Here is a 23342-nt window from a genome sequence, read left to right as displayed (position 1 = left end):
CATTTAAAGAACAGGCATTCAAGCATTGCCTCATTGGAACTTTAAGAAAATACTATGAGGAAATGATCTACAAGTTATTTTATAAAAATGTTTTCCAGTTTATTTCACTTTGCGCTGTGTGTGTGTGTGTGTTGTCTGAGGGCCAGTACAGATACTTCATTTAACTGCAGTTAGAGAAAGTGACCAGGACTGAGCTGCATGATTGCACCCTCCCTCCCCCATACCCCCCAATCTCCTCTTGGGTGCAAATATTTCTACTCTGCCCATAATTGTCAGTCATGCCCTATTTAGTTATTATATTGTAAATGCATACAAATGTTTGTACACATGTACATGTTTTTGTGTGAATGGCTGTGCATGCATTCATTTTAAGAGTAAACCTTGGCTACCGCCCCATTAAACACAGGGTACAGATAGGTAGTGTGCTACTATAGATGTATGTGGAACATAATTTGTGAATATCTTTATGTGCATACAGGTCTGTACATACAGGTCTGTACATACATGCATGATATACAGATTGTGTGTTGAACAGAACATGTGAATGGGGCTTCATAGTGGAGGCTAACCACAGTTAACGCAAACCTCTTACCTTTTATTAACTACCTTCAAATCCTTAAAAAAAAAAAAAAAGAATCTCCCTAATTCTGTTCATAAAACTCAGAGCTGTTTCTCATGGGACTTTTTTATGCTTGGATAAGGAAACCCAAGTATAAAATGCATGGATTGGATCAAAAGGTTCCCTTCTCAGACAGAAAGACTCCTCCTTCTGATGGAAGGGAACTTATGAACCCAACTCCCTGTGTATTGCATCATATATAAAAGGGTATATGCATGTATTAGTCACTTAAAATACATGTGTGAGAAAAGATTGGGCACCCATACAGGTGTTTTTAAAGAGGCAACCTCTTTTGTTTAACTTTGGCCATGGTTAAGAAGTGGGCAGGAGTTAGGATAGGAGGGAAAGTGCATCTCAGGGCAACCTGCTTAGCTGTAAGTTAGAGATTCAGTTGTAACTACACTAAAAGGTAAAGTGTGCCGTCAAGTCAATTTTGACTCCTGGCGCCCACAGAGCTCTATGGTTTTCTTTTGGTAGAATATAGGAGGGGTTTACCATTGCCTTCTCCTGCACAGTATGAAATGATGCCTTTCAGCATCTTCCTATATCGCTGCTACCCGATGTAGTACCGGTGGGGATTCAAACCAGCAACCTTCTGCTTGTTAATCAAGCATTCCCCCACTGTGTCACTTAAGGTGACCTGTGATTACACTAGCCCTTTGAAATTCTGCTGTCTATGTTTATGTTGTGCATTGGCCAAGGTTTGGCCTACATATGGGAGACCTGGCTCAAGTCTTGCTTTGTAACAGACTCTTTATATGGCCTTGTGAAAATTGCTATCTGGTTTGCAGATAATTAGGAAACACAAATGTTCATTAGATACCATTCAGCCTTCTCTCATTTTTAGCCTACTTTCCAGTAGGCTTATGAGACCACTCGGCATTCTGTGTGTGTGTGTCCATGTCCATGTCCATGTATGTGTATGTCCATCTATGTGTGTGTCTCCTCGACGCCTGCCATCAACTTCACAATACCTGGACCAATACAGGTGAAACTCGAAAAATTAGAATATCGTGCAAAAGTTCATTAATTTCAGTAATGCAAATTAAAAGGTGAAACTGATATATGAGATAGATGCATTACATGCAAAGCGCGATAAGTCAAGCCTTAATTTGTTATAATTGTGATGATCATGGCGTACAGCTCATGAGAACCCCAAATCCACAATCCCAGAAAATTAGAATATTACATGAAACCAATAAAACAAGGATTGTAAATAGAACAATATCGGACCTCTGAAAAGTATAAGCATGCATATGTATTCAGTACTTGGTTTGGGTCCCTTTTGCAGCAATTACTGCCTCAGTGTGGCGTGGCATGGATGCTATCAGCCTGTGGCACTGCTGAGGTGTTATGGAAGAGCAGGATGCTTCAATAGCGGCCTTCAGCTCTTCTGCATTGTTTGGTCTCATGTCTCTCATCCTTCTCTTGGCAATGCCCCATAGATTCTCTATGGGGTTCAGGTCAGGCGAGTTTGCTGGCCAATCAAGCACAGTAATCCCATGGTCATTGAACCAGGTTTTGGTACTTTTGGCAGTGTGGGCAGGTGCCAAGTCCTGCTGGAAAATGAAGTCAGCATCCCCATACAGCTCGTCTGCGGAAGGAAGCATGAAGTGCTCCAAAATCTCCTAATAGACGGCTGCGTTGACCCTGGACTTAATGAAGCACAGTGGACCAACACCAGCAGATGACATGGCTCCCCAAATCAACACAGACTGTGGAAACTTCACACTGGACTTCAAGCATCTTGCATTGTGTGCCTCTCCATTCTTCCTCCAGACTCTGGGTCCTTGGTTTCCAAATGAGATGCAAAAGTTGCTCTCATCAGAAAAGAGGACTTTAGACCACTGAGCAACAGACCAGTTCTTTTTTTCTTGAGCCCAGGTAAGACGCTTCTGACATTGTTTGTTGTTCAGGAGCGGCTTGACAAGAGGAATACGACATTTGAAGCCCATGTCCAGGATCCGTCTGTGTGTGGTGGCTCTTGATGCACTAACTCCAGCCTCAGTCCACTCCTTGTGAAAGTCCCCAACACTTTTGAATGGCCTTTTCCTGACAATCTTCTCCAGGCTGCAGTCATCCCTGCTGCTTGTGCACCTTTTTCTTCCACACTTTCCCCTTCCACATAACTTTCTATTAATGTGCTTTGATACAGCACTTTGGGAACATCCAACTTCTTTTGCAATTACCTTTTGAGGCTTTCCCTCCTTATGGAGGGTGTCAATGATGGTTTTCTGCACAACTGTCAAGTCAGCAGTCTTTCCCATGATTGTGATTCCTAATGAACCAGACTGAGAGACCATTTAAAGGCTCAGGAACCCTTTGCAGGTGTTATGGATCGATTAGCTGATTGGAGTGGGACACCTGGAGCCTAGACTGTTGAACCTTTTCACAATATTCTAATTTTCTGGGATTGTGGATTTGGGGTTCTCATGAGCTGTACGCCATGATCATCACAATTATAACAAATTAAGGCTTGACTTATCTCACTTTGCATGTAATGCATCTATCTCATATATCAGTTTCACCTTTTAATTTGCATTACTGAAATTAATGAACTTTTGCACGATATTCTAATTTTTCGAGTTTCACCTGTATGAACGAAATTGGGTACAGTTGCAGTGAGTGAAACACAGGGACTTCTCAACAGCATAGTTTGTGAAGTACCATAGTTTGTCATCCACCCCGATCCAAGATGGCAGACATGTACACATTTGAGGTGCAAGTGCACTAACTTGTGAACCACCTAACCAATTTGAACCAAATTTGCTACAGCTGTAGGGACACATAGGGATGTCCTAATGGTATGGTGTGTGATGATATAAAGACAGTGAAAGGAAAGGAGGCTGATTAGTTCTTCCTAGAGCAACTTGTATTTATTTATTTTATTTATTTAACTTATTTCTATACCACCCAAAACCATCTCTGTGTGGTTTTTCAATACCCCTCGTGAATTGTCTATTTAAATGGATGAAGGTTATATATCTTTTTTACTTTTTCCTGAATACTCTTATGGATTAATTTAAATATTCAGGAAAAACACATGATACTGTTGTCTCAGGACACTTCAGAATGCATCTGTGATGCAAGGATGTGTGTTTTGAATGCTCCCCAACCTCAAACACTTCCTGCAAATCAAAAGCTAGGCTGGAATTCTTCTCCCTGTTTTGCTAGCTTTCCCCTTTCTGGTGTTTGATGTAGTGGAATATTGGATGGATGAAACTGATATCTAGACCCATTTCAGACTGCCTTTTGGACAGGCTGTGGGGTGGAGACTGCCTTGGTCGGCCTGATGGATGATCTCCAATTGGGAATTGACAGAGGAAATGTGACTCTGTCAGTCCTCTTGGACCTCTCAGCGGGCTTTCGATACTATTGATCATAGATAGTATCATTCGGGAGCGTCGGGTGGGGGTGGGAGGCACTGCTTTGCAGTGGTTTCACTCCTACCTCATGGGCAGATTCCAGATTGTGTCACTCAGGGACTGTTGTTCTTCAGAATCTGAACTTCGGTATGGTGTCCCGCAGGGCTCCATATTGTCTCCCATGTTGTTTAACATCTACATGAAACTGCTGGGAGAGATCATCAGGGCATTTGATGCAGGGTGTTATCAACATGCTGATGATGCCCAAATCTTTTCCTCCATGTCAGCATCATCAGGAGAAGGCATATCGTCCCTAAATGCCTGCCTGGAGTGGGTGATGGGTTGGATGAGGGATAACAAACTGAGACTGAATCCAGAAAAGACAGAGGTACTCATTGTGCGGGGTTGGAACTCAGGAGACTGTTTTTATCTGCCTGTTCTGGATGGGGACACACTTCTCCATAAGGAACAGGCACACAATCTGGGGGTGGTTCTGGACACAAACCTCCAGCAGGTTGAGGCAATGGCCAGAAGTGCTTTCTATCAGCTTCGGTTGATATGCCATCTGCATCTGTTTATTGAAATAAATGACCTCAGAACAGTAGTACATCTGCTGATCACCTCTAGACTTGACTACTGCGATGTGCTCTATGTAGGTCTGTCTTTGTACGTAGTCCAGAAACTACAGTTGGTTCAGAATGTGGCAGCCAAGTTGGTTTCTGGGTCATCTCGGAGAGACCATATCACTCCTATCTTAAAAGATCTACACTGGCTGCTGATAAGTTTCCAGCCAAAATACAAGGTCTTAGTTATAACCTATAAAGCTCTAAACAGCTTGGGCCTTGGGTATTTAAAAGAACGTCTTACTCGCTATTAACCACATCACCCATTGAGATAATCAGGAGAGAGAGGTTTGTTTGCAGTTGCCACCGACTGGTCTGGTGGGTACTTGGGGACAGGTCTTCTCCATTGCTGCCCCAAGGCTTTGGAATGCTCCCTGCCGAAATAAGAGTCTCCCCATCTCTTACAACTTTTAAAAAGACGATCAAGACAAATTTGTTCACTCAGGCTTTTGATTAGATATTGTTTTAATAGTTTGATGGATTTTAATATTTTTAACATTGTTTTAATTTTTAAATTGTTGTAATGTTTGAACCTTTTTATTTTTTGTTTGTATTGTTCTGTTGTAAACCACCCAGAGACTTGTGTTTTGAGTGGTATACAAATATGTTAGATAGATTTTAAAAAAATAAGATTTCCCCCTGCTTTCCAACATGTTGCAGTCCAGAAGGTCTGAACAGTGTGCTTTTTCTGAATGTTTGGATCTGTTCCTAGTCAATACTGGAAATCAATACTGCATCCAAATAAATGTTGTTTAAATGCAGAGAGAAGTGCTATAACTTCTGCAGAGGCAGCTGTTTACTTAAATATAGTATGTGCTTACTTGCACTGAACAAAAACATCAGTATTATGACAGTCGGGTTGTGTTATTTTAAGGACATATGTTGCCACTGTAGTTGTAGTTCCAAATATTTGGTTGCACAGCTTTAATTTCATTTGAGAATCCTTCTTAAACTTGCCTTATCAAGCAGGGGAAAGGATCATATACATGGGATAGAGTGGTGGCAGACTTTGGGGTAGCAGTTTTTCTCAGCTTGGACATTGCTGACAGTAGCCTTACACCTGCCAAGTTTGCAAGTTTTTAGAGTTGGTGGTGTTCAAAGGTTCTTAGCCTACAATGAAAGAGATCCTGTAGTTGTTCTGCTACCTTGGAATTACAGTATGTGAAATAAATCTTTTGTAGGTGTATGTCTCCGTATCTGCCAAGTTTGATGTAGTTTAGTGGTATTACATATTACTTGTTGGGAGTCATTGTAGCATCCTGCATTTGGTCCAGAGAGCAGCAAATTCAGATTCACCCTCAGCCATGAAGCGCAGTGAATGACCTTGGGCCAGTCACTGTATCTCAACTTGAGCTACCTCACTGGGTTATAGTGAAGATAAAATGATGGGTTGGATCCAGAGAACCCCAAAGTGGTGAGTGATCCACTTCCTGAATGCGCTTTCCCACCCGCTGCTCCAAACTGCAGTCCCCTGTATCCTGAAGGGCTGGGAGCGCATAAGAATAGTGTGGGATATAACAGGACAGTCAGCAGACATCTCTTACACAGACCCTTGCATGAGCATAAGTCCCTGTCTACTTACATAGGGCAGTTCTGGATCCAGCTGCCTGATGTAAGGGCAAGATAAAAATGAAATAAATAAAAGTTGGGCAGCAGCTTATGCACCCGTCAAATAGTACCAAAATGGAAGCAAAGTCTCCCTGACTGACATTGTAACTTGGACTGTTAGGGACTGGGGGATAGTCATTGTTACCAAAGTGATACCTCTGAAATCTGAAACTCTAGATTGAGTTTAAGTATGAGCAAGTTCCCAGCCACACTCTGAATTACCATCCTTTCCCTCATGACTGACACGGACTGCTTCTTTTTTCTCTATTCTGTTTTTATTGTTGAGGGCATTTTATTAGATAGTTCTATCTTATTGTTACATTGTTTTTAGTATGTTTCTAACTGATGCCTTGGGAGTATTATTTACTGAAGGTGTGAGATTTAAAAACTATAAATAAATAAAATTACTTCAGGTCACTTTATTTCTAAAGCAGAAAAAATGTCCTTGGGGAACTTCTCCACTTAATCATATTCTTTGTCCGTCCTCGATGTTAAGTATGTCTTGATTTAAATGTGACAAGCTTTATCTTCTCATATCTTTTAAATTGCCATTGTTTTTCAGTATTTTATTTACAAACTGAGATTGTCAGTGTGTATTGTTTTCTTTTTTCTTTTCAAAAAGCATTTTAAGAAACAGAAGAGACTGATTCCTGAAAGGACAGTTTGGAAGTACTTTGTTCAGCTATGCAGTGCCTTGGAGCATATGCATTCACGGCGTGTCATGCATCGAGGTAACTTACTGGAATTTAACCCAGTTTGTGTGATGAAAATATTATGACAATTTTAGAACCGCCCCCCACCCCCAGTTAGGTTGTGTATGTGTTTCATTCTATCTGCTATTATAAATCTTTTGTTTTAAGAATAGGGAACTGCCCCGAGCCACTTCAGGAAGGGCAGTATATAAATCAAATAAACAAATAAACTAACTAACTAACTAACTAATGCGTATGATTGAATATGCATAGTAGTAACCTTGCTTTTCTCCTCCTAAAATGTTATGAGAGTTTTATGTTCTCTGGAAAGAAGTACACATCAGAAAGTTGAGGTTAAAACTAACAATCTACATTCCTGGATATGCTATTGATTCTTAATAGGTTAGAGTGACTCTGTTATGAGGCATATGTACAATATGAAACTCATCTAGGAGGATTCTTTTTAAATAAATAAAAAACATGTTAGCCAGTGTGGTGTAGTGGATAGAGTGCTGTACTAGGACCGGGGAGACCCAAGTTCAAATCCCCATTCAGCCATAATACTAGCTGGGTAACTCTGGGCCAGTAACTTCTCTCTCAGCCCAACCTACTTCACAGGGTTGTTGTGAAAGAGAAACTCAAGTATGTAGTACACCACTCTGGGCTCCTTGGAGGAACAGCGGGATATAAATGTAAATATTAAATATAATAAAATTGGGATGGGCTTTTTAGGCCATCTAGTTCAAACCTTACTCACTACATCCCCAACAGATAGCTGCCCAGTTTCTGCTTGGAGATCTCCAGCAAGGGAGAATAGCAATTGCATTTTTTGTGAAGCTGCATCACACTGTTGACTTATGTTCAGCTTGTGAGAGATTGCAATGAGAACAGAATAAGAGCTTTGCTGGATCAGGCCCAAGACCTCTCTCGTCCAGCATCCTGTTTCCCTACAGTAGCCCACCAAATGCCCCTCAGAATCCAACAAGTCTCCTCTCCCACTGTGGCTCCCCTGCAACTAGTATTCAGAGACGTTCTGCCTCTGAACTTGGAGGTAGACTATCACCATCAATACTAGTCCCTTTTAAAGCCATCCAAACTGGTGGCCATCACCACATCCCATGGCAAAGAATTCCATAGATTAATTATGTGCTGTGTAAAAATACTCCCTTTTGTCAGTCCTAAATTTCCTGGCACAGTTTCATGGGATGACCCCTGGTTCTAGTGTTGTGAGAGAGGAAGAAAATGTCTCTCTTTCTCTCCCCACACTGTACATAATTGTATAAACCTCTGTTATGTCTCCCTTTAGTTGCATTTTTTCTAAACTAAACATTCTCAGATGATGTAGTCGTACCTCATAAGGAAAGTGCTCTAGCCCCCCCGATCGTTTTGAATGCCCTCTTCTGCACCTTTTCTAACTTTATAATATCCTTTTTGCAATATGGTGACCAGAACTATGCACAGTATTCCAAATGTGGCCGCTCCATAGATTTGTATAGTGGCATTCAAATATTAGCAGTTTTATTTTCAAACATCTTCCTAATGCTCCCTAGCATGGAATTTGCCTTTTTCACAGCTGCTGTGTTCTGAGTGGTCATTTTCAATTAATGTTCACTAGTACCCCAAGATCTCTCTCCTGGTCAGTCACAGATAGCTCAGACCTCATTTGTGTATATGCAAAGTTGGGTTTTGGTTTTTTTTGCCCCAATGTCTGTCACTTTACACTTAGTTATGTTGGACCACATTTGCCACTTGGTTGCTCACTAATTCACAATTGGTTTTGGATTTCACTACTCTAAAATAGTTTGTGTCATCTACATTTGGCCACCTCATTACTTAACCCAATTTCTAGATCATTTATGAATAAATTAAAAAGAACTGGTCCCAGTACAGATTCCTGGAGGATCCCACTTCTTACTACTTTTGATTGTGAACAATGTCAATTTATTCCTACCCATTTCCCCTTCTGTGCAGCCCTCTAGCACGTATTCCTGGCGGAGAAGAGGGCTTTTGTGGGGAGGGGAGAGAAGCAAAAATCGCTTTCCCACTCCCCTCCACCCACACTGTGCACTTCAAGCTGTATATGCAGCTCGTTTGTCAGCTTCTTGTGAGGATGGAGCTCTTGCTCCATCCTCAAAGGTTGTGCTGCATGTCAGCCACTGAAACATGACGAGAGGAGTTCTCAGACACTCCTAATAAGAGCCACACTTGGCATCTAAGTCAGAACAACTAGGACCAAATTGTAATAGTCCTCAGAGAAGCTCTGCTGGGCAGCACTGGATGGATACAATGATGATGGTAAAGTAAGAGTCCTTCACAGCCTCAGAATAGGCCTACAAAATAGCTTTTGTTTTGTTGGACATTCTTCAGCTTTTCAACACTTCCACACAAGCCATCATCCCTGCTGTTGCTCCCAATCTCCTTAAATACCAGGGAAAGATATGGGCTCTAATCTGTGGGAGAGGGCACCTCCAAACCTATCGTGTCAACCAAATGAGGCAACTCCCCGTTCCAGAGGCTGATAAGGAATTCAGTAGGTTGTGAAGCCTGCTGAAAACTCCCAAGGGCATTCTAGAAAGTTGCCATATCTATCAGCCAAGAGATGGGCTATCTTAGAAGTTCCACCACCCAGCATGGGCTTGTGCTCACAATGATATTGACTTTTACAAGGGAGTTATCTGCCCATAACAAGGGAAGAGTGAATAACTCACACAGTACCATCTACCCATTTAGAATAAAACATCACATTTCGTAGACATATAAGTTAATTTATTGTTGTTCAGTAATTGCTTATGGAGAATATAGGATGTGGCATTCTTCAGATAATATACATGTTTTAAAACTTCATTCCAAATTATTAATTAGTAGTGTTATATTTGTAAGCATTGCTAAGTATTAAATTTCATATTAATCAAAATTAGGTCCTCACATTCTTGATAATGCTGCAGGTGGTGGATTTCCCTCTCTCATCTGTGAAAAAAAATATTTTTCCTTCTGCAGACATCAAGCCAGCAAATGTATTCATCACAGCTACAGGAGTAGTAAAACTTGGAGATCTTGGACTGGGAAGATTTTTCAGCTCCAAAACCACAGCTGCACATTCTCTAGGTCAGATATATTTCTTTGATTTTATAATGATGTGGAAATTTAATTTCACAGAGTGGATACAAGCAAATCTTTTGTTTTTCAAAAGACTGTCAGCTCCCAAATAGAATCTTAGCAATCTGTCTGCACCAAGTAACAAATATGTTTCATCATTAGAATGCTCATTTGCCTTAGCACTATTTAAATTAAAATGCTTATTCAGAGTAAGGCTATTGCTGTTGTGACGGAGTGTGTAGGCAACCTATATATGTACTTTGGGGCAGGGGTGCCAATAGGATTTTCTGGTTCCAGTACACTCTTTGTAGAGAGCTGTGTGGTGGGCTTCATTAGCAATGACAAAGGTCACATCAGGGAGTGAAACCTTGGACCCAGCCTTGTAAGTGTGATGTGCCCAGGCAAGAGAAGAATCATAGGAGATGTTCAGGTGGCTTTCGGCCAAGTGCCACCACAGTTGCCATCACAGTATACAGTCCCATATGGAGAACTGAATCATACAAATAGTATCTGCATGGGAGTGTCTAGGCCACAGCCTGGCAGGGTGTGCATGGGGACTTGACATGTGAACCAGCCCTAAGAGAAAGGTGGAAACTTCTCTAAAACATTATTCTCTTTTAGATTATATAGTAGTAGCATTCACAGTCTTGACAGTAGTAGTAGTAATCGTTGGATGCAAGTTACTTTGCAGGCTACTGTATTTTTGGTTCCTGCAGTGTTCTCTCTTTGCTTACAATATCTTTGTGTGCGGTCCTCTCTTCCTGCTACACATCTTTAAGACGCTGTTCCTCTTCAGAGGAGTAGTTTTCAGCATAGCGAACTTGCCATGGACTCCTCTAGTTCGTAGAACATTCAATCCATGTTACATTTGCCTCAGATTGGCACTGGCCCATTGTAAAAATCTGGTACTTCAAAAAATAATAAAAAAAAGAGCTATGAGCCAACTATAAGGGTTAGCCCAAAGTCTATCTAATCTAGCTCTCAGCCTTCTAGAGTGACCTACCATATGCTTTTAGGAAGCTCTCAAGCAGGATAAGATAGTGAGAGCACTCCCTGTAGTTTGTTCTTAACATCTGGATATCGGCAGCATGCTTCCTCCACACACAGAGCTCTCATGTCTAGCTGTCGGGCTTAATAGCCATTGATAGACCTCTCTCCAGTGAATTTACCTAACCCTTTTAAAAGCCATTCACGTCAGTGGCCATCACAAGATCCTGCAAGGATGAACTCCATGCTTAATTATGCATTGAATGGAGAAGTGCTTGCTTTTATCCATCCTGTACCTGTTGCCAATTAGTTTTGCTCAGTGACACCCCCCCCCCCCCCAACCCTGGCATGCTCTAGTGTTTTGAGAAGCGTGAAAGAAAAAGCCTTTGAAAAGGCCTACAGTGTCTTTGTTGTTGAACTGATCTTAGTAGAATATAGCAGTTCTGGCTTTCATTTGTTTGTGTGAAGTCAGAAAGCAGTTATTGAAAGCTTCAGTTTGTATTATGGTTAAGGTGTTAGACTAGGCTAAACTCTGCAAAATGCAATCATTTGTTCTTATTTTTCCTAATCACCATCAATCTTTCACACTCATCTCAACCCCGTAATGTAACAGCAGGTTTCTGAGAACTACTGGTTAAAGGTTCCTTTACTTTTGGTAAACTCTGAGCCTTCAAACCTTAGTGTTTTCACCTGCCTCCTGCAGAGTCCGTGAAGTTTTTCTCCATCCAGTCCTCACTCTGTGTGTGAGACCTGCAAAAGCTGCTGATCTATAGCCTGTTACAAGCCAGATTTGTATTAGGTTATGAAACACATTTTGCCACCAGAGATAGTATCAGAACACAGTAATATCTTTGTGGATTTTTTTCAGCTGATAAATGTTGGGTGGCCTTTTCCTGATCAAGTATTTTGCAAGAAGATAATTTTCAAATCTTAAAAATGCATGAAATGGCATCATTTAAGTTCCCATACTTCTTTCTAACAGCAATTTTTACAAGCTAGCTGTAGCGTCAAAACCTCTTGGAATATGAGTATGGAAATAGCCTAGGGGGCTGTCTATACATTGCAATCACTTTAAATTCTTCCATGTGGCAGCCCTTGCCACCCAATGAAGCGTTTGACTTGCCACATGGACTAAGTGATTAATCTATAGTCATCACCTCAGAGCAAAACTCTCCTACTGGATGTTGTAGTGTCATAGAACAGATAGCAAGGAATGCTCTAAATGGGGAGCGGCTACATAGAACCCGCTTGCCTCACAGTAGTGGCCACCAGGTAGAGTGATTAAAGAGGAGGGTTGGACATGGATGCTCTAAAATGTGAATGGGCCCTGGTTGCCAATATAATTTTAGGCAGTATATAAATAACCTTTTAAAGTCAAAGAATCCTCTTTGGTCTAGAACCATGACTTTTCATATTAATATATGATTTAAAAAATAGATGTGTTAGAACTCTGACCCATACCCAATAAATCTTTGAGTTTTAATCTCTGAGGAACATAGGAAGCTGCCATATAATGAGTCAGAACATTGGTCTATCTAGCTCAGTATTGTCTTCACAAACTGGCAGTGGCTTCTTCAAGGTTGCAGGCAGGAGTCTCTCTCTCAGCCCTATCTTGGAGAAGCCAGGGAGGGAACTTGGAGTCTTGTTCTATTCAACTCTAAACACTTATATTTGGAAACAAGTTCCATTGACTTAAATTTATCTTTGGGGGAATTTATATTATTCCTAGGAAGATGATTCCTTCTATACATGTTCTTTTTTCCTACACACTGATGTTTCCATAGCGGGGGAAATACGCCATCTCTTCTGACACAAGGAAGAGTGTTCTTTTTTGCCATGAGTACCTGGATCAGGAGTCCGAGACACATGACACTTCAGAAGTGACAGCATACAAGTCGAAAATTTGCCATCTATGAAGCAGTTCTCAGTGGTTTTGGTGTTGATCTTAGCAAAGCATTCCAAGAAGAAGAAGAAATAAAAATAGTTCACTTTCCTTCCCCCCCTCCTTTCTTTCTGAATTAACCATTGATTCCCCTTAAATCTCTTAAATAAGAGAATTACTGTTTAAATGTTGGAGAAGTGCCCTATATCTAATTTTAAAAACACACCAGAAATGGTTCCTGTAACGTTTTGTGCTGGTTTTAGATATTCTGGTTTTCAGGCAGGATTTAGCCACAGTAAAACAATGATTTCTTCTTAATTGGTAGTTTTTACATATTAGAGATAAGGGCCTGATTTGCCTTATTGAAGAAGATAATTTTTTTTTGGAATGAAATACCCGATTAGTTATACAGTATTGATGAACGTTTATGCAGTAAATAAGTGCAGCTGGGCAAGATATAGGTACTGTAAAATGAATTGTATAAATTGCAACCTTCATGTGATTGATTAATATAACTGAGTTACTAATTAAGTGAGGAAGTAACTTGGCTGATCATTTTTGTTTTTGTATAAATGGTTTTTCATAAAAGTTAACTTAATAAAATTAAACAAATTATTTCAAGTAAGATTGTAAATGCAGAAGTTTATATTCATTTGCAGTAGCCATCCTTATGGCCACCTTTATCTTAATATTTGTTTTAATTAGTATTTCATAATTGACCAAAATATTGGAATGTTTGTTGCTTAGAAGCATTGCAGAATTGTTCTAAATATCTGTTTATTAATTAAATATATTTCTGTATTTGTAGTGGGAACACCTTATTACATGTCTCCTGAGAGAATCCATGAAAATGGATACAACTTTAAATCAGACATCTGGTCTCTAGGATGTCTGTTGTACGAGGTAATGACAACTTTAATAAGATGAATCGGTTGTTGGTTTCTCAAGAGTTCTAAACCTTTCTTAAGATCATGCTTTTCAGTTTTGCTTCTGCTATCCCCTAAGTGATAAGTAAGCATTAAGCAGAATTGGAGGAACTTGACATTTTACAGCCAAGGTTGATAAAACTACACTGTGTGCCTCAGTCCTAAATATAAGCAGGATTTGATCCAGCTCCACTAAAATCAGGGAGATAATTTTGCCATGTATCACAGTGCAAAATTCATCACACTTTTACTTAGAAATTCAGTCTTCATACTGTATCGTTATTAGTACAAATTCAGCATCAAGGTTAGCACTGTCAAAATAGTAGGTCTAAATGGAAACATTGTCAATGAACACACAAAGATTAGAACTGATTGCCAGCTGCCTTTTTATTGACTAAAACTTAAATAACCCTAAAGTATTGCATCCTCAAACTTTGAGCATTTCTGATTAAAATTGGTGGAGCCAGTGTGGGACAAGAGCTCCTGGGCTTCTAAAGAATTGTATAGAATAGAGCTGCCAAAACCTTTACAACTATTACTGTCCGATTAATTAATATCTGACATCCCGGCACCCAAAGGGTCGTGGGAAGATAATACTGTGAGCAGGTATTCGCCTGCTCTCATACATGCTAATTATAGTGCCAACCTTTTCCTGTGGCTTAATGTTAATTATACAGAAATCAACCAGATCACCAAGTTCCAACTACATCCTTCAGGACGTGCACAGCTGCTCCTAAGGTTTCTCCCACTGGGCTAAACAACTCCTACCAAATGCTCTCTAGAGAGGCCCTCCCAGCTCAAACGCATAGGTGAGGTAACAAACCACCTGCTTCCATGATTCAGCAGAACTCACTAAAGCTTACTATCAGGATAAACACCTGCTAGTTCAGAACTGGATTTTGTGAATTATCTGTTCATAGTTCATAACAAGCTTATTGGTTTTTAAAAAAAAACAAATCAGTTCACCACCAGAATGAAATCTCTTGCACAGAAATAAAATTTCTTGGCCCATTAGATCCCTACAAACAACTGCAAGCCATTGTGATTTGAATGTTCTGTGTCAGGATTTGTGCTTGATTTGTGTTTTTGCAGGATTAAACCTCTGTTTTTCATCAGGATCAATTAATTCCTAGGAGAACCCCAGTGGAGACAAGTGGATGTTCGGGCCAAACACTTTGCAAGTGCCCTTATTTAATACTGCTCATAGAATGAATCTAGGATTCTTTTAAATCAATTGATAGAAGAAGAGTTATTGTTCCTGGGTCCTAAAATATTTTAAAGCTTTCATTTCTGATCTAGAATAGACTTAAATTTCTCAAAGAGAAATAAGCAGAATTGGAATTAATAAAAATGTTCTAACAAAATATCCATGTAACACATGTAAAGTTCACATTTCATTTATTTTGGGCAGTATCCACTGCAAGGATTTTGTAAAGGCCATGATCTAGATCAGTGATTCTCAAAGTTGGGTCCCCAGATGTTATTGGACTTCAACTCCCATAATCCCCAACCAAAGGCCACTGAGGCTGGGGATTATGGGAATTGAAGTCCAATAACACCTGAGGACCCAAGATTGAGAATCCCTGATCTAGATCATGATCTAGAATGCACTTACTCATAACCAAGGGATTTTGTAGTTTGCCACTGGCCCTGTTTCTACTATGTTGAACACCATGTTTGGGACTGTTCAGAGTTTTGGAGAGTGGGAAAGGAGGAAATGCTCTATCAGAAAAGAAGAAATGTCCTGTTCATGCATAGATCTTCTCACATGTCTGCCTTAATGTAGATTACAGTATACAACTCTGCTCATTCCTTGAGGAGAATGACCTGAAAACAGTGGTACACCAGCTGGTAACTTCCAGGTTGGATTACTGCAATGTGCTCTATGTAGGATTGCCTTTATATGTAGTTCGGAAGCTTCAGTTAGTCCAAAATGCAGCAGCCAGATTGGTCTCTGGGATATCCCGGAAAAACCACATTATGCCTGTGGTTGCACTGGCTGCCAGTATGTTTCCAGACAAAGTACAAAGTGCTGGTTATTAACTTTAAAGCCATGAATGGCTTTGGTCCAGGTTATCTGAGAGCACCTTTTTCTACAAGATACCCACCACTCATTAAAATCATCAGGAGGGGTCTGTCTTTGGGTGCCACCAGTTCATCTGGTGGCGATCTGGGATTGGGCCTTCTCATTTGTTGCCCCTGGGTTGTGGAATGTGCTCCCTGGGGATATAAAAGGATTATCTTGGAGGTCTTCAGGAGAGCCTTAAAGACCTATCTTTTTAGATGGCTTTTAATTATATCTAGTTTTAATTTTAATGAGTTTCAATATGATTTAAATGCTTTTTTAATTGTTTTATTATGTGTTTATTAATTTGAATGTAAACCACTGAGTCATTTTAGGAAGGGCAGTATATAAATTGAATGAATAAATAAATATATATATTCGATTATCGCTTGTAATCAGATAAAATTGTACAGAATTTCTTTACAGATTGATAGGGTTCAGTGTAGGGATTCTGTAACCTGAGTTTCCTGTAAGCATCTGCTTATAAATCTTATCAAATTAAAATTTTTGTATTAGCAGTGCTTTCTCATTGCAATGTGTTGTAGGAGGCATATAATTGGGAATCATGGAGTTTTCTTTTTGTAGTAGTAGGTTGGTATTGGGTTTCAGATTTTATGGAAATCACTGCTCAGATTTGCTGATTTAGCCAATAGTTCAAAGATGAGTCATATCACCATACAGCAGAAACATCACAATACACAGTGTTGGCATATAATCTGGTATAAATGTTAAGGTTCATGATTATGAAACCTACTTCTTCCACTCCCATTAAAATTACTGAATAATCTAATTTGATTTGGCTGTCAACAGATTTTACTTCCTCAAAATCCATTCTGCTATTGTTTCTGTAGAACAGAAGAAATAATTCCAGTTGTTACAAAAATAAAGCACTTTGTAAAGGTAAACCACAGGCTTTTCCCGCAAAACAGTTAATCCAGATAAATTGTATTTCAGCAAGTTTTGTTTTATTAATACTGATAAGACTGCCAGTGTAGAAGTCTTTTACCTTAATTATGCTTTGGACTGGATTTTTGATCCAAACTGTGATTTGCCCCTTTTTTGTTTAATATAAGGTACATTTTAAAATCTTCTCATTAATTTCATATTTGTATTCTCTTCAGATTAACAGTAGGAAAACTTGGAGTATGTTTATAAGAATTCCATAAAGTTCCAAGTGACCTTTCCAGTAAATGTCTTAGCTAATATTTTAATTTGACAGTTAACTTCTGTCAGTTTGATTAGCATTCAGCTAAACTTAAAATTCCATTGTTTTCATTTCCTTACTATTGTACAGGACATCATTTACAGTTTAATAACTACTGTCTCTCTTTACTGCTAAGATTTTTTTTAAAAAAGATTCATTTTAAACTCTGCAAATTAGACTTTCAAATATTCCTGAGATATTTCTTTAAAACCCTTTAATCACTGTGGTTTTAATTGATATGCAACAAAGTAGACTTACTAATTAAACTCAAGATGCCATGCTTTCGCTACATGGACCTTTACATGGAAAAGTAGGTTTTACACATTTCTTTTATTGTTCAGCGTTGCAATTGCATCCTTACAGGGTCGTAGGTTGGTGGCTTACAGTTCCCCCAAAAAGAGAGAGAGGGAGAGAGAGAGAGAGCGAGAGAGAGAGCGCGCGTTGCCACCAGCCCTGAAGACAGACAGTGGGCTTTCGTCCCTCAGACACCCCCAGAATACTAATCAGGAAAGTCAGACCCTGGAGGTCAGGGAGCAAGTCAATCATTCTAGCGATCGTCTCAGTGTGGAGGATCAAATTAGCCTGAAAAATTCAGCTGCTGGGAGGAGAGGGCGAGCAGCTGTCAGGGGCAGCAGCGAGATGCACTAATGAACCAGATGAATAGTGCAAAAGCTTGAAAATAAAAACAGGACAGTTGACATTTTTCATCTGTCAAAGCAGGAGATGCATGAAAATATAGTATTCCTGTTTTAACTCCTTAGGGGACATTCAGCTTTTCTTCCTTCCTTCCTTCCTTCCCTTTTTTTTTTTTAACACTCTGCAGCATTCAAACAAAAGTACTTTTTAATGAACACCTAGTGTACCAAGAGTGACTATCTCCGCATTTATTTTGAATTTTCTGCATATGTACAGGTTCTGTTGTTGGGCTTTCTGTCTTTGATTCTTATTGCTCTTAAAGAGAAAATATGGCATGAATTATGCTGTTTTTAGATTTAATATTATGTTTGAAAACTGGTATGCTTGAGAGCCTTAATTCCTTGGTCTTGTGGGGCAGGAGGGTGTTAGAATAGAGCATTTATGATATCTAATTAGCATACACATCTATGATGGGTTTGATAGTCTTGAAACAAAATTGTTGCATGTGTGTGTGTTTCTCTTTGCATTTCACTTTCCAGAGTCTCCTTACTGCGGCTAAAACAGTAGTGTTTGGCTGTGAAGGAGTTAATGTTCTATCTGGAAGACCACAAGACAGATGAGAGCCATTTTCAGCTTGTCCTGTCCCTGCTGAAGCTCACTGAGTAGCACAGCATGGACTAGCGTGTTTCACACACACTCTGCCTGTCTGGGGAATGTACACATTGTCCTTCCAAAATCAAACTTATTAGCACATGTAGAAAAGGGTGACTGACTTTGGGGCAGTGCTGCACTCCGAGCAGTGCTCACGCTGCTGCGGTTCAGAGATTTAAAGCGTTTGGAAGGCAATGTGAACATTTTTCTACAAATCCTTTTAAAGTTACCAATCTCATCACAGTATTTGTTTGCCTTTGGAATGTCAGGTTCTAACATTGTATTGAAATAAGCATTAGATGCACTAATTCTATTTTAAAGCTGCTCTTCCTCCCCCCAAAAAGTGCCTTACCAAACATATGTTATAGTAACTGTATATAAAACTACATTGATGTCCACCAAATGGGATATTCAGGAGGATTTAAACTGTGAAAGAAAATATTGTTGCCTAACTATGCTATGCTTACAATATAAGACTCTTTTATTCCAATGGGATACAGTATGTATAGTGGGGTGTGGAATTGCAGCATTTATCCTTTATGCATAACAAATTGCTTTTTAAAATGCTAAATTGCTCTCTACCTTAAATGTTGATGCTTTTTTATATTACACTAAAAATATAGTCAAACAGCAATAAAACATCATGACAGATTCTTTTAAAAATCTGTTTTAAAAATAGAGGACACAAGATGGTATATGCATATTAAAACCAAAAGGATTTGCATTTTTTAATCCAGAAAAAAAAAATCCACTACAGTAATGAGAATGCTAAAATCTATCCTAACATGAAATATTGTATCAGATTGATGGAGGTAGCTAGTGTTTTTGTTCAGGTTAACCTGAATGACAAAGGAAAGGGTACACAACTTTTAAAAAATGATTATTGTTGTCCCATCCATGTATTTATAATATTTTTGTGTGCATGGGTAGTTGTGCCCACTTTGGATGGCATCATTTTAAAACTGAAACCGGTCCTAAAACCTAGGAATCTGCTGGGCTGTAAATGGAAATACTGTACACTAGACAAATAGATGATCATTTAGGACAAATATGTCCAGGATTCAGCAAGCTTTTTTAGGCCTGCCTGTGAGTTTGCCACATGCCCAGTACAAGTTTTAATATTTTTCTTTGAACAGCACACCATATGTCATGACTTAAATTGCTTTTGAAACTCTTCTCAGCGTCCATGGTTGTGTTCCTGTTGCAGTATGGTGTGTATGTGTGGGAGTGTCTTTGAGAAGCACAAGCTTAGAGTCCTCCTAGGTTAGTTGAACTAGTTGCACAGTTTATTAGGACTTGATCATGATTTCCGTTTATCACTTTTTATAAAAATGTCCTTTTAACCTTGTCTTTGTATGTAGGGAATGTGTTACTAAGTCATCATTTGCGAAAAACGTTCTGACTTCAGAATTAAACCTCAGTTAAACAGAATACAACGTAAGTTTGCCAAACTCGAAAAAGTATATCTGACCTTTTTCTTCTTCCATTGAACAGATGGCTGCATTGCAGAGTCCATTCTATGGAGACAAAATGAACTTGTATTCCCTATGTAAAAAGATAGAACAATGTGACTATCCACCCCTTCCGTCAGATCACTATTCAGAAGAAGTAAGTAACTTGCATTCGTGTGGACTGTTTGAGAGTAGAGGTGTGAAAGCAGATACTGTATGGTGAACACTTTTTATTTTTTGGTACTGGGACCTGGAGCCAAGTCTACTGCACAGGAGTGTTCTTGTGCAGTTCCCATTTACTTCATTGTGGTTTGTGCAGGAGAACTTTTCCATGGTATTTTCCTTTTATATGCACTAAGCAGGGTGCTGGTGTGTGTTCTAAACCCTGAGTTTGACTTCTTGGAAGAGTGGTGTCCTTTCAGCATAGTTGCAGGTTTGAAGCGGCTTAAATGTTCTAGTGGTGAAGGGGACAGCTATAATGTGGTTCAGAATAGTTCAAGGCAGGCTGTCTTTTGCAATTGCAAACCCATGCAAGAGATTAAAATTTAAACTACATTGTGAGGAAGAGATCACTTAAAGAGACTGCAGTGTGCCCTTAATACTATTTGCTTAGATTTGCTGCAACATGGTAAACAAGTCTTACATTTTTATATACACCTTTAGGGATACATTGTCACTAATCTGTGCTATCAGAGATTTTCTGAATTAATTCTCTCACAGTGTTCTCATGATAACTAATAAACCATGTGACAGCTGCTCACAAGAGTGAGAATCTTCACCTGTTTGCTCTACTTCAACTACCAGTTTAGCTGAGGTGAAAGGGTTGTTGTACCTTGGCAAGGGGTAGCAAATCTCAAGCATTCTGTGCCCCCTAATCATCATTGAAGGTGCATATAAAAATGAGTTTTCTGCAGTGTAGACATGCCCCTTATTGCAGGAACACTTATCCTTTTCAGCATGGGGGCAGTGCCCAAGCATGGAGGGATCCCCACAATGCATAGCCAAGCCTGTTTCCCCCTCTGCCTCCTCAGTGTGCATGCGCACAGGCTGTATCAACTGTTACACGGAATAGGAGGCATATTTCCAATATCCTCTCCAGCCCTCCCCTCCCCTCTGGCAAGGTGCACAAGCTCAGAGTTTACATTTTTTAACTGAGGGAAACAGAGAGGACTGGATGGATATGGCAAGTGCACACAGCCAGCCCCCCCCCCCACCTTTCCCAGTAGCAGACTAGTGCATTATGTATCTGTGTACATCCCCTGTATACTGAGGGGATGTGGTGGGGCGGGGAAGAGCACTGTTGTACCCTATGGAGACCCCCTTTGCATGTTGATGCTGTGCCCATGAGGGCTAGGATCATGGCCTGAGAGGCATGGGTTAAGAATGTACATCTGTTCCCACAGTGCAAACTTGTGCTAATGATCATCCTTTTTGCTTGAAATGCACTGAAGAGTATACAGAAAACAGTAGCATGTACTGAACAATAACGGTGTATAATACATTCTCATTAACTACTGACATCAGCATAAGAAATGAGCTGGCATAAGGAAAACATGTGTATACCTCTTTTGCATATGAGAGAGTGCATATATGTTCATACGTGTCTATAGCTACTTTTCCTTTGTAATGTACCAAAATGTTTTCTTAAAGTTTGAACAAGGTAAAATAATAGCTACCGCAAACCAACAAAGGCGATAGCAACTTATTCTAGTTGCATGAATTAAAGATTATGTTGAAAAGCAGATAAACGTCCCTTCTGAAATATGTTTTGTAAGTATTAAAGCTTTGTACTGTTTAGCTTCCAGAAAGGGGAGTAACTTGTAATTCTAAACCTTGAATTTCTTGCTTTTTGATTATTAATAAAAGATTGCGGTCCAGGAAATTTTTGTCTCTTCCCCTCCCCCCACCCCCGTCATATTTAGTGTGACGGTTCTTATAGATTTATTATTGTGGCAATTCAAATAGAGAGGGTTAAAAAAAAAAAAACTTAGAATGACTTTATGAAGTGGTGATGATCCTATCCATTAGATAGTGCATGCAACATATCCTTAATGTAGCTTCCCCAATTAACTGTTTTTTTCAGTGGCCATTTTTAATTATTACATTTTTGCAGAATATAAATATGGCACTTCATATAGGCAACTTCAAAACTGGAGGCCTAGAAATACAGTAGGGTGTGAACAATAATGCAAAATGATAGCAAGAATGTCAGGGGCCGTTCTTTGTTGTGTCATTCATGCTGTCTTCCTTTTTCCACGAAGCGCATGAATATTTCACGTATCTGCATCCTCATCCTCTATTCTTCTTGACTAATTTTCAGACTGTCTGAATTTGCATTTCACATGGTAGCTGATTAGGAGATGCCGAGTGCAGCAGTGAAGCCTCAGCAGGCGGTTGCCATGGTGACCTTCAGCAGGATTTTAATGATGATACCACTAGTGGTTCGTTGAAGTCGGCCTGCCTGCAGGGCTACTTCACTGCAGCTAAGTGTGAAGTTGGATATATGGATTCTCAGCCGAGGGGCAAATATCAAAGTCCAGCCCCGATAGAAGGTCTCAGTACTGGGAAAGGGAAATATCTTCCACCATTTTATTTATTTATTTATTTATTTATTTATTTATTTATTTATTTATTTATTTATTTATTTATTTATTTATTTGCTTACTTACTTACTTACTTACTTACTTATTACTTAGTCTGCATACTTTCCAGTTTTGAGGAGGGAGTTGTAAAACAAATCATGTTGCATTTTCTCCATTCAGAAACAGGGAGGTTTACTTTAACATCCCTTGTTTTTAAAACCATTTTGCTTTACAACAATACTCTCGGGAGAAAGAACTGTGCTACCTATTGTAAGTATGGAAATAATTTCTTAAGACATGAAGTGAAATATTTAAGTGGCATCAGCAGAGGAGATGTTATCACTTTGGTTAGTCACCCCCAAATTGATCCTAATAAATATTTTTCTCTAATAATATAGTTTTAATGTGAAAGTTTGTGTACAGACTTGCAATGGCAGAAGAAGAAATAGGCTAGAGTGTATCTGTCAGATTGCAGCAGCATCCTAAAGATTTCTAGAAAATTTAGACTTCAAACCGTTATTCAGGTTGAAAAGTGCACTCAGTTGAGCAGTTGAGTTCAGGGATCACTGAACAACGAAATCCACTTGAATTTTTTATGTGAATAAATTTGATGAAGGAATAAAATAGCTTTGTATCAGCTTCTGCCTGCTTTTACACCAGAATATTAAAAAACCCCTTGATCACTGAATAGTAGTTTAAATAGTAGTTTAAATAGTATTTAAACAAGTTTCTAAAGCATCATGTCACCAGAAACTGATTTTGAACATGTGCGTTGAACATGTGTGTTCAGCACATGATCTAATTTAATAGGGATTGGTTATGGGTCAGGTGCAGGTTTCTTGTTTATAATGGGGGGTATTCAATCTCTGTGTTCTACAAGCAGAAGAAAAATGGAAAATTTTCATCTATCTCTCTTCCTTTCTCCAGCCCTCTGAAAATAATACTACTGAGGGTT

General features: G+C 39.4%; 1 protein-coding gene across 7 annotated transcripts in view; it reads left to right on the top strand.

Moving 5' to 3' along the window:
• NEK7 (NIMA related kinase 7) overlaps nt 1-23342 on the top strand; it is a 115954-nt gene that overhangs the window by 81964 nt on the left and 10648 nt on the right. For all 7 annotated transcript variants that reach the window (XM_053245249.1, XM_053245253.1, XM_053245252.1 and 4 more), the window contains 4 exons: nt 6838-6946; nt 9905-10012; nt 13681-13775; nt 19849-19962. In XM_053245249.1, coding sequence (XP_053101224.1) covers nt 6838-6946; nt 9905-10012; nt 13681-13775; nt 19849-19962 — 426 coding nt within the window. The remainder of the gene's footprint in view (nt 1-6837; nt 6947-9904; nt 10013-13680; nt 13776-19848; nt 19963-23342) is intronic.

Source organism: Hemicordylus capensis, chromosome 4, assembly GCF_027244095.1.
Source record: "Hemicordylus capensis ecotype Gifberg chromosome 4, rHemCap1.1.pri, whole genome shotgun sequence".
Classification (NCBI taxonomy): Eukaryota; Metazoa; Chordata; class Lepidosauria; order Squamata; family Cordylidae; genus Hemicordylus; species Hemicordylus capensis.
Note: the sequence above shows the minus strand (reverse complement) of the source record. Positions and strands in the feature narration are given on the sequence as shown.